This window comes from Nasonia vitripennis, chromosome 3 (genome assembly GCF_009193385.2).
Source record: "Nasonia vitripennis strain AsymCx chromosome 3, Nvit_psr_1.1, whole genome shotgun sequence".
In the NCBI taxonomy this organism is placed as follows: domain Eukaryota; kingdom Metazoa; phylum Arthropoda; class Insecta; order Hymenoptera; family Pteromalidae; genus Nasonia; species Nasonia vitripennis.
The window spans coordinates 19,967,633-19,979,082 of NC_045759.1; the positions used below are offsets into that span (position 1 = coordinate 19,967,633).

Below are 11,450 nucleotides of genomic sequence, written 5' to 3' on the forward strand. Positions count from 1 at the left end.
ATTATCATATTCAAGAGCTGTGTTGGCGAGGGTGACAAGGTAATGGGATATAGTCTTTTGTGGTTTAGAAATCTTGCAGACGATTAGAATAAAAAATTTTTTAATGAAAAAAATAGTACATTCGGTTGTGCTTACACATATTCGTCGAATAACTTCTCTTTCATCCGCTCATTTAATCTACAGTAAATACCCTGTAAAATCTCAAGTCCCATCCACAAATTTTCTGCACCACAAATTTTATCCGTAGGTTAAAATTAAAAATCATCCCATACAATGTTATAATATTTGCTTTATTTGAATATCGACAGTGAAAGCCATTTGTCGTTTTAGATGAAGTTCAGTTGCGTAGTACACCTTCGTCCGATAGTACTTCATCTTAAAGAACAAAGTTGTTCGATGACCAATGACACAAAGAATTTAATAACTTTTCCTCTTAGTTAAACGACGAAGCGGAGAGAAACTCGGTAAAATTTCTCCTTTCCTGGTTTTCTCGAGAGACTTTCCTATATAAACGCGTATAAAAACAAAACAAAGGAAACAGTTTATCTATGCCTATATTTGTTAATGTATACGTTACTATTACGTAGCAAAATGAGCATCTTTTCCATTTTTTAAATTATCTTTCGCCGTGCGAAAAACACTTGGTTTTCATTAATATAACTATTGCATTGGTTCTTTGCACTAGGTGCGAAGGAGCGCGCGAAGAAAAAACATCAATCCGTTGAAAATCACTGGAACCAGTAGCGTTTGAAATCACAAATTTCGTAGTACTTTTTTTCAGTGATTTTTCTTGGGAGGTCGCGGACGTTTATCATCTCCACGCGTACACATGTTTACGGACGATCGAAATTAGGATGTGATTATATAGTTTCCCTCTTACTGGATTGAATTGCTGTGTAGTCTTACGTCTCCGAAAAATTAACTGTACTCAGCAATTTGTATCTTAAATTTTATTTACAGTCAACCTACACTTCGACTAGGTGCGGACAAAGAGGACGTCATCGTCGTCCGATCATCAAAGTCTTTGTATCATTCATTTGTATAATAATTTACCACGACGGTAGGATATTACTAAAACTTTTTTTTCTCTTCCCCGGTTATTCTCTTATACCTCGATATTACACGATATATAGCCGATAATTTGTATTTTTTCCATAAAAAATAACTATGAAACAAATCGCTTAATATTAGTCGCTTACTTTACCTAGATTAACAACAAGTTTCTCGACGCGCCGCTTACTCAACTCTCCGCGTGTGTTATACAATATATATGTATATATATATATATATATATATATATATATATATATATAAAATGTGTATTATATGCATGTGTATGTCTTCTTTTATTTTGTGTAATTCAAATACGTCGATACGTGAAGAGTATGTGACTGTCTCTCCTACACGGTTGTAATTTTTTCTTTTTTTTTCTTTGACAAATAAAAATTTCAGTTCGACGCCATTACTCGCGCGCCGCGCGCGCGAGCGAACAACACACACACAGATGTATTTACCAAAATCAACTCTCCACTGACACCAGAGATGGATCTGACTAATTCATTGGCGAAATCATCATCGACGTGCCTCTTGCGGTTCGTTTATTTTTAGTCGATTCATCGCAATCGATGAGCAGAACCTTCCATACTGTCCCGCGCGTTTGTTGCGCGTTTTACGTACGCATATTTTACGTGTTCTAGAACGTCTTTTTTTTAACTTTTTGTCTTAATATAGCTTGAAAAATACTTGGCAAAATGTCTGAAATTTTACTTACAAGCTTTGTTTGTACAAATGAACGAGGTCGAGTAGTTTGGTATAAAAATCTTTTTTTTTTCAATTGTACTCTGGGCGTAAAATTTCATCACAGTCGAGTTTTCAGTTTCACGTGTTTCAATGTAAACGAAAGACTGACGAGTGAACAGATTTAGCGCGTTTTCGTTAAAATTTAGTCTTGTAGCGGAAGAGTATTGGAGGTTCTACTTTTACACAGTATTAAAATTACATTTTTCTCTCTCTCTCTCTCCTCTCTAGCAGTGGTCAATCAAATCGAATAGTTTCCTTTAAAAGCGAATAGATAAACGTCATCTTTATAAATCATCATAGCAATATTCGAATTAATTAATAAAACGTATGCTTATAGGCTATTTACAACTTAGTAAAATTAACAGTAAATATACCCTTTATAACCGAACTTATTATTTTTATATTTACAAAACTTCATCGCACATACAAACTTGCTAAATGTTTTTATTTTTTTGTAAATTTTTTCCTTATTTGTTCTATACGTCTTAACTTGAGTGAGTCGGATCAATCTCTGGCTAACATCGATAAATTGCAAAAGATTATTAGACAGATTCTAGAATCGGTGTATGCAATATTTATCGCCGATACGTTATATCGGACAGTCATCGTAATTTTTTATTGAAAATAAATTAATATTTTTCTGATAACCAAACTAGGAAGTAGGGCAAGACGACTATTCAATTGAAAAGAACATGGCACCAATAAAAGCGATCGCTAAAATTGGAAGATTCGGCGGAAGTAGCATGAAGAAAATAGATAAGTATGACGATTGAGATGAGCAAGATTAAATTCTAATAATAGACCAAGTACAGAGGATCTTTTAATACGGCACCGACTTGCAAATAACGGCGACAACAATTGAAAATCGTGAGACATTCAGATTTATAAAAGGTAAAATAATTAATTTCAAATGAAGCTGATGACTGTCCGACATTTCTTTTACACTTTCTGTTCTACCCTATATATTCGCGAGCCGATAAAAATATGTTTGTCGTACTTGTCGTCCGCAGTCCGATATGTCTGGGCCCTATATAAGAAAAAGAGTAGCGCACACCGCCGCTCCAATATCATTATTATTATTTTTTTTCTTACAATCAATGCCTAACTCTTACGCACTTTGTATTTTGTAACGTTGTTTAGACAGTTGTTAATAATATTACAATAATATTGATTACCATCATACGATAATTATTTGTATTAGGTACACCCGGTTTTGCGTTTTGCATCTGATATATCATCATTATCATCATCGTCATATACTTTTCTTCTGTTCAATTTATCCCCATGAATTGCAGTGAAAAATTGGATAAAAAGCACTCGACATTAGATTAAAATTGTATGATTAACTTTTGTCTTCTGTTTTTTTTTAGTTTGGCACCGTGGAAAGCCAGCATTCGGTAAACAGAGCAGAATTCGACAGTTAGATGCTCGATTTTTTTCCCCGATTACAATTTCAACTCATATTATCTGATAAGAACTCAGTAGAGTTTTTTCGATTGTTTGTATACTTTTTAATAACCAAAGTCCTTTAGTTTTCAGCTAATCATTTTATTGGTTCATCCTATAATAACGCAACCTTATAATTTTATATTAAAAAAATCCATTTGCTATATTAACGATTCAACACTTTAGAAAACGTTTCATCGGAGTAACAAAAGTCGGGGTCAATCGCAGATTAACGATAAATAAACGTCTTTGTAACTTAAGAACAAGATAGTAGACACGATTATTCCGCACCTTGGAAGACGAACGAAGGATCGTCGATCATTAATTCATTGTTTTTCTCTCAACTTTACGTAAAAATGGGGCGGACATTGCTCTTTGCGTTCGCATTTGTACAGTTTCGTCTGTCAATCATTCAGTTACTATGTGGAATTAAATGTTTACTTGCATATCCTGGGAGGAAAATTCTATAAGACGAGGCTTTATTTTCCCACGCTCACTTCTCTTTTACTAGTAACATTCCTCTTTTCTTAATCTTCTTTGCACTTTTGTTTGTCGTAAGAAAAAACTAATTACGTATTTAGAGTTTCGGTTAAACTTTCCAGTTCACTGTACATAAAGGTTTTATCGACTTTTCGACGAGAGCGCAACTTTTCATTCGCGAGAGAAAGTGAACGTTACAGACGTGTCGAAGATTGAACACTGCGCACGAGAACAACAGGATTTCTCGTGCCACTGTCAACCAACTGCGCGCTATTGTGTCTACCAGGTACATCGTAACAAGATTCATAATGGTAATCTTAAATACCTCTTTATCTTATTTTCTTTCCTTTCTTTTCCTCAGCTTTTCTCGTATCTCGCGGCTTGTTTAAAGACGTTGTAATTATGAACAGTTTATAATCTTATGAAAAAAGTTCATAGCACTACAATATCTTTAAAGACGGTGGCTTCGATCAGTTTCGAAACGGGCCCGTTTGGCAAATGTTTGTCAATGGGAAACGAGGTGTTTTCCGTTGCATACATTATTTTAAAAAATTGTCCATATAACACAACACATTCATACTTGTTAGGCTCTTTAAAAAGTCGATTCGCTATCAATGTACAGTCGCATTCTCGCTTATATTGTGATTATTGCAATTATTTACAGAGCTTCGAGATATATTATAGCTATAAATCTATCATTTTACATAACGACACACCATTAACATTTGAGTAACTCAGGGATGGGAATGCCACTTTAACAAAGTATTTCTCTGCCGATACGCTGGTATTGAAAATATTGTTAGAACACTTTGTTAATAAAAAAAGAGCTTAGTTCTTAGTAAATAAGATATACTTGCATTTTTAACGGTTAACTTATTCAACACCATAACATAAAAATTGTTCAGTCAAAGTAACTTATCTTATTACCTTGCGAATTTCCGACAGTAGCTTTGGCAGCAAACTATTTTGTGGAAGGCCAGAAAGTCGAACAATAAATATTAACGGGTTAATAAAACGATGTTGAAGTTGCAAAGGGTAAACGCGCGCTATAAATTTCAACACATTAAAAAACACTCCTTTTATGAGACGAGAAGGTGACAAAGTAAAAATTGGAAATTCATTCGACACAAAATATAACGTATCTATATATGTAATAAAACCGACGCGCGTGAATTTGCCTAAGCATTCTTAGAGTTATTATTATAACGGCAGCATCAATAGATTTGGTTGTCTATAAGCTAAGTAAGGATAAAAAAACATAAACCGTTCGTTCGTCATGGCTTAATTATATACCGGTATAACTATTTTACGAATACGTAACCGTCGTTGCCCATTGACGGTTTGTTTCCTTAAGGTATGACTGCAGTGTTTTTGCTTCCTTTATTCAAAGAAATAAATGAATTTGAATAAATTCTTCAATATTTGCAGAATGAAAAGAACTATTTTTTCTGATTCCAGTCTGATGAATATAGTTCCTTTATTCTAGAATTCTACGAGTCTAAATACCGAAAAAAATCACCAGTCATAGCTTAAATTATTTTGTATACTTCGTGAAGAAGTTTCGCGCTTATATGACAATCAATGATCAGTTGTGCAATGTCAAAAATTATGAGCTACAAAGTCGTTATAATACACGCCGGTCAACTACATACTAGACTCCTTTGTGGTGATGGACTCACTCGTGTTGTCGACGCGTATGAGCGTCGATGAATTCAGTACCATGCTCCGACTGAGCGACGCCACCCGCTCCATTACGCACGAAGCCGAGAGTCGTGCCTCAGCATCGTGGTCCCAGCATTCTTCCATCGTATCGCAGATGGCCAGCAGTCCCTGAAATGTAAGCGTGTTGTGTGAATTCAAAATATTGCAATGACTTTTTTTCAGATTTTTTGAACTAATGCAGTTTTATCTTGATATATATTTTTTAAGTATATTTTTCGTATCCAAATTTTAATATTGACACTTCACATTGATAATGATATTGTTTACACCATTTATAATGATTGCTAACATCACTATAGAACATAACCTTGAGCCATCTTGTATGGCATAAATTATTTTTAACCTAAGCCGCTGTGGAAAATCTATAGAATGCGTCTGTTTTATATCGGAGTGAACAAGTCCTTGAGTCAAATTAAAAAAGTTCGATAAAATCTTACCGGGTGTTTGCGCCAAGTATCCAATATTAATGGTCGTTCTTTTTTGTGAACGACACTTTCTTGCATGTCTTCAAGCGTAGGATGAAGGCCAACTTCCTCTTCAAAAGGTAGCCTATATTCTCCAATTGGTCCCTGTAAAGTACAAAGAAATAGTTATATAAATATATTATTTATTTTCATTAAATGTGAATTGAAAAACTTTGAATGCACAATCTAGAGACCACTTTGTTTTTATCATTCATAATTTTTACGAAGTTCAGCAGCATAAAGAAATACAAAATAAGTGAATATGAACTTACATCTTGAACGGTACACCTCGAGGCTAGCTCCCAAAGCACGAGTCCGCAGGCGTACATGTCGATACGTAGGAATGAGTCCCGAGTGAAATTAATGGCGCCTTCAAGGACCTCGGGAGCCATATAGCGACGAGTGCCCACCTGTCCATGGGTATCGCCGCAGGGCTTTCCTGGATGGAAGATGAGTGCTAGACCAAAGTCTGCTATGCACGCGCTCATATCATTTTTCAACAGGACGTTCTTTGACTTAAAATCGCGATGCGCCACTGCAGGCTTGTAACCATCGGCTTTGTTGGCTGGGATTTCTTCATGCAGATGCATCAGGCCTCTGTGAAAAACCAAAATATTGAACGTTACTTAAGTACCTTTTAAAAAATTATTCGATTGAGTTTAACCAAATTTGTTCAACCAACCTAGCCATGGATTCAGCAATCCGGCACATTTCTGGCCAAGACACCACATTAGCCTTCAGGTAATCGCAGAGCGAGCCTTTTTCATGGTAGGCCGTGATGAGCCAGAATTCAGCCTGCAGATTGTCCCCACGCTTCTCAACGCCGATAAAGCGCAGTATGTCTTCGTGGTCCATGTGCGCGAGCTTGAAAATCTCCTGCTCCGATTGCCAGGACTGCCTGTCCTGAATGGGAAACACCTTGACAGCCACTACTTCGGCTCTCAGCTGAGCTTTCCACACGGCTCCGAAGCGGCCACGTGCTTTTATTTCCAATAGTTGGATTGGACGATTACCCAGGTTCGGCGACGGCTGCGGCAACGGGCCTGGCTCGATCGTTGGAATCTGAAAAGAAATTTAGCGAATTGAATTTGAAACGATATTGATATTGTACTTTTTTTAGTTATATATGTTGAAAACTAAATCAGTTACCTCATTGAAGTATCCCAATTTTCTTCTTCTATAGAAGTAGAAGATTCCAGAAATAAATACAAAAATAACTAGCATAGGAATTGATATCGACAACACAAGTGTTATCACTTGTTGCTCCGTATTTGGAACAGGTTCCAATTCTGTAATGTCACATAAGAAATAATTAAAAGATTTTTTGACATAGTAACCAATCTCAATAAAATTTGTATCAATCAATCTCTTACGTTGCACAACACGTGGTGGCTGTGTCGGTTGTGGATCCCATGAGAAATTCTTGTTACACATGTTTCCATCACAACAACAGAAGAAATGCTGCTTCTTCCTATCAGCATTCTTCTCCACACAATGTTGCTTATCGTAACATTCCTTGCTATCCAAGAAACAACCCTACAAGAGAAGATATTTTAATTTAATAAAGTCATTGAATAATGATTAATTGTTAATTTTTTCAAGTAACTCACTTTTAACTTTATAGTGGATTTTTGAGTAACACTGTCGTACTGCCAAAGTACATAGCAGTGATTACGCTTGTCAGGATCATGTGGTCCACATTGTTCCTTTTCAAAGCAGTCTTCTTTAAATTCTCCTCCACACATGGTCTCATTGTAAAATTCGCAATACGTTGATCCTTTAACATCATGGGCTGTTGCTAGACCTAAATGCAATAAATCCTTTTAATTATTTGCAGTAAACTCAAAATATATTCCTGATCATGACATAATGTTCAAGAGTTGATTCAACATTCAAAATATGTTTTGTTTTTTTATATACGAGAAAAGCTTCAAGTATATGAATTACTTTATAAACAAGATTTAATAAATGTTTCCCATCAGTATCGACAAATATTATCAATGTTTTTCAGGGGTGTGAATCTCTTGGTTGTCCAAATAACCAGACAGCTTGAAACTTTTTAATAGAATCCAAATTTTTTCCATTTCAACTTGAGATCTGTTCTTTTTCAGAGTCTCAGAAATCAAGGTTTCAAATATCAGCATACTCTTAAAGTAGCAGCGTTAGCAAAAAGTATCAGAATGAAAGCGAGTACATGCTGAATAGGTTTTTCCACTCGAGAGATAACGCAGCAACACATGTTGCAAGCATTCCAAAGAACATCTTTTCTTCCGAAAAGAGTTGAACCCAGCCTTTTACTTAAAGGCTAATAATAACAGCAGCAACAACAACTCACCCAAGAGTCCGAGCAGCACACAGGGCAGTATCGCTAGGTAGGCGCTCATGGTGCTGCAGGCAAATAAGTATAAGTATCCCCAGATCAGTCAGCCAGCGAGACAGACGGACAGACGGAGCTCGTATATACGTATATCACGGGAGTAGTAGCATCAGCAGCAGCAGCAGCAGCAGTAGCAACGGCGGCAATCTCCGAGTGCTATTAGCCATTAAGCAAATTGCAGGAGAGCAATTCACGTAGCGGCGGCATCATCATCACTTTCCACTGCTGTGCTCCTCTTCCGCCTCCGATCCGCAGTAGCAATAGCAACTCTCCGAGATTCCTGCTCCTACTCTTCTCCTCCTCTCGCGGAATCATGTCACATATCGCGCGTGGCTCCAGGCGCCTATCGTGTTTATAATCCTCTTTCCCCTATAGAGAGCAGCTATCGGGGCCTCACCGCGTCAGTATGCTCGATATGGAATCTATCCTGCACCCACGCACTCGCCTGTTTTGATGACGGTTCCTTCGAGAAGTCCAAGCGCGCAGCTTCTCTCGGCACTCTCTGATGGGCTCTAAATTTTTAATGCGTTTCTCTGGGCCATGGGGGCACACTGCACACACGGAGCAGCAGCAGCAGCAGCAGCGCTAGAGACGCAGAGAGAGAGAGAGAGAGAGAGAGAGAGGCGGACAGATATAGCCGCGACAGAACACAGAAACACGCGAAGAGCACCAAGCGCGAGAGAGACGGACAGATGCAGCAGCGAGTCCGCTCCTCTCCGCAGCCTGTGCGTATATTGCGTATACTACCTACGTAGAAACGCAGCTCGCCCGCGCGGGGGTGTAGCTGTACTCCACACAGGCACACTGTGTGCGGACGAGATCCACCTCGCAAAAATACTACTACGAGCTTTTCTAGCTGGCTTTCGCCGAGAGACCGCGACGGACGCGCGAGAGAGCGATGCTCGGGACGATAATAGCTGATGATGTGCAATAGCAACGGAGTGCGATGCGCTCTCGGAAACTCGCTCTCGTGCACTGCTCGAGATGGGCGATGCGCGCGCGCGCGCGAGGGGGGGGGCGGAGGAACGAACGAGAGAGAGAGAGAGAGAGAGAGGAGAGCTTTTTCCGGGACGTTCCGAGCGTTCCGATCTGTTGGTTTTGTTTCGCCGTTCCCACCGTGTTTGTTGTCTGGCTGAATTATATGCGAAATAACTCGCTGTCGCGATGGGTGCTTTAAATAAGTGCGCCAGACCTTTTGGACTTTTTGCCCGCGCCGACGATGTTGTTTTTTACTAGCGGCGGGGAATTCGGAGCTGCGCTTTGGCTAGCGCTTATTATACTCGCGATGAGCTTGATGATGCGATAAGCTTTCTATGTAAGCTGTGGACACTATAGTCATGTAAAAAGCTATTGTTTTTAAACGATAATCATAATGTCAGATTTTTTTGAAAAATTCAACGAATTAGAGCTTTACCGCATGTTGTTGTTTAAACTCGTTGCAACGAGTACTTAAAAAGAAATTGTTACATTAACTTTTATTTGCTGCAAAATATATAGGAATTGTCAGAGAAATCCGCGCTCAGCGCTCATACAGTCGGCTCGGAGAATGGCTAGCACTACTTATAGCAGACAGAAAAATTCTATCCCGGCGTTTCCTTTTCTGTGTACTGTACATCTATAATGGCTGTAGGCTGTAGGATACAAATAAAAATATACGAGTTTCACGTGTGCGGCTTTTCGAATTCATGTTGAGTATCAATTTTTAAACTAGATTTAAAATGATAAACAATGTTAAATATACTTATGTATTTTTATTCTTTAAACAAAACTGATTCTTTTGCTATTTCTGAATTTTCTGATTTTGTTGTGAAGTTAAGGTTAAAGACGCTAAATCCGATAAATAATGTAAATACTGTATTTGCAGGAGTAATTCTTCAAGAGCAAAATCACGACGCTGTGTTTAAGATATATAAGATCGGTCAAAGTACACGATGGAACCAGAGATTGATACAAGTCAAGGTGGTTTGAGAGCTGATGGTAGGCGACCACTTGAACTTCGAAGAATAAGATTGCGCATGGGAGTTTTCGGTCAGGCAGATGGAAGTGCTTATTTAGAGCAAGGAAAAACCAAAATACTCGCTACAGTTTACGGGCCTCACCAGGTCAGTACAATTGTTAAATAATTATTTCTTCAATACAGAGGTTCAAGTTTGTTTTGATTTTTTACTCGATTTTTCAGCCTCGAGGAAAAGCCAATGCGAATGCGCTAAAGGCAGTGAAGGGTATTGTCAATTGTCAATACAGTACCGCTGTATTTAGTTTTGGTGCTGGTGAGAGAAAAAAGAAACCTCGTGGCGATAGAAAATCTCAAGAAAGATCTCAACAGCTGCGACATGCTATGGAAGCTATTATAAATTTGGAACTATTTGCCAGATCCCAGATAGATATATTTGTAGAAGTTCTACAGGTTGATGGTAGTGACTTTTGTGTAGCTGTTAATGCTGCAACTCTGGCTCTAATTGATGCTGGAATTCCAATCAAGGTAATCTTAGTAGAGTATATTTTTATTAACTCTTGATAATAATTATTAAAAGCTGTTTTGCTCTAGGACTATGCGATCGGTTGCTCAGTAACGGTTTCAGATAATCTCTTAGGAGATGACGATGACAGTGGTCAAGGAACAGGAATCTTAGACGCGAATTGGATAGAGGAGTGCTCTCCAGGAGTGACTTTATCTGTTGTTGCTCTGCCAAAAGTTGTTGATGAAACAGAAACAAAAAGCTCTGTGATATTGTGTCATGGAGCTGGTCAGAGGCTTCATCTCTCCAGGCTTGAGCCATTGAGACTGCGTGCTCTTCAGGGTTGTAGAGATATCAGAGCAATTTTGGATCAGGCTGTTAAGGATCATTTACAAATATTTGCTGTCACAGCTGCGTTAGATAAATAAGTGTTATAATGAATAAATACATTTTTGTAATAAAACATCTAAAACGTTTATTTAAAATTCGCTTGTTATAACTAAATCTTTTTTTTTTTTTTAAATATCTTATGGTTATGCATACATATACGAATTCCTTTACATTGCCATTCTATGATAAATAATAGTATATTTCTGTAGCAAAAATCAGTGCAGATAAATAGGTCTTTGATTTACCTGTTGCACCATGAAACATGATCATACAATGAATAGAGGAGTGCTCAACTGCATTTTGGAACAACGT

General features: G+C 37.9%; 2 protein-coding genes across 3 annotated transcripts; one reads left to right on the top strand and one right to left on the bottom strand.

Annotated features, from left to right (window-relative positions):
* Positions 1-1,821: 1,821 nt before the first annotated feature.
* LOC100120203 (activin receptor type-2B) lies at positions 1,822-9,266 on the bottom strand. 2 transcript variants are annotated; one of them, XM_016983696.3, is made up of 9 exons: positions 9,041-9,254; positions 8,248-8,874; positions 7,523-7,716; positions 7,286-7,448; positions 7,062-7,201; positions 6,595-6,974; positions 6,185-6,509; positions 5,886-6,017; positions 1,822-5,556 (listed from the first exon to the last, which is right to left on the bottom strand). In XM_016983696.3, the coding sequence occupies exons 2-9, from the start codon at positions 8,294-8,296 to the stop codon at positions 5,371-5,373; spliced, it is 1,569 nt and encodes a 522-aa protein (XP_016839185.1). In that variant the 5' UTR covers positions 8,297-8,874; positions 9,041-9,254; the 3' UTR covers positions 1,822-5,370. The 2 variants fall into 2 exon arrangements, with proteins under 2 accessions (XP_016839185.1, XP_001603863.1); XM_001603813.6 differs by having other exon boundaries at positions 8,248-9,266.
* Positions 9,267-9,383: 117 nt separating this feature from the next.
* Positions 9,384-11,233, top strand: LOC100120236 (exosome complex component RRP41). The gene is made up of 4 exons (XM_001603847.5): positions 9,384-9,976; positions 10,154-10,391; positions 10,469-10,771; positions 10,838-11,233. Exons 2-4 carry the CDS (start codon positions 10,221-10,223, stop codon positions 11,174-11,176), a joined length of 813 nt encoding a protein of 270 aa, XP_001603897.1. The 5' UTR covers positions 9,384-9,976; positions 10,154-10,220; the 3' UTR covers positions 11,177-11,233.
* The last annotated feature ends 217 nt before the right edge of the window (positions 11,234-11,450 follow it).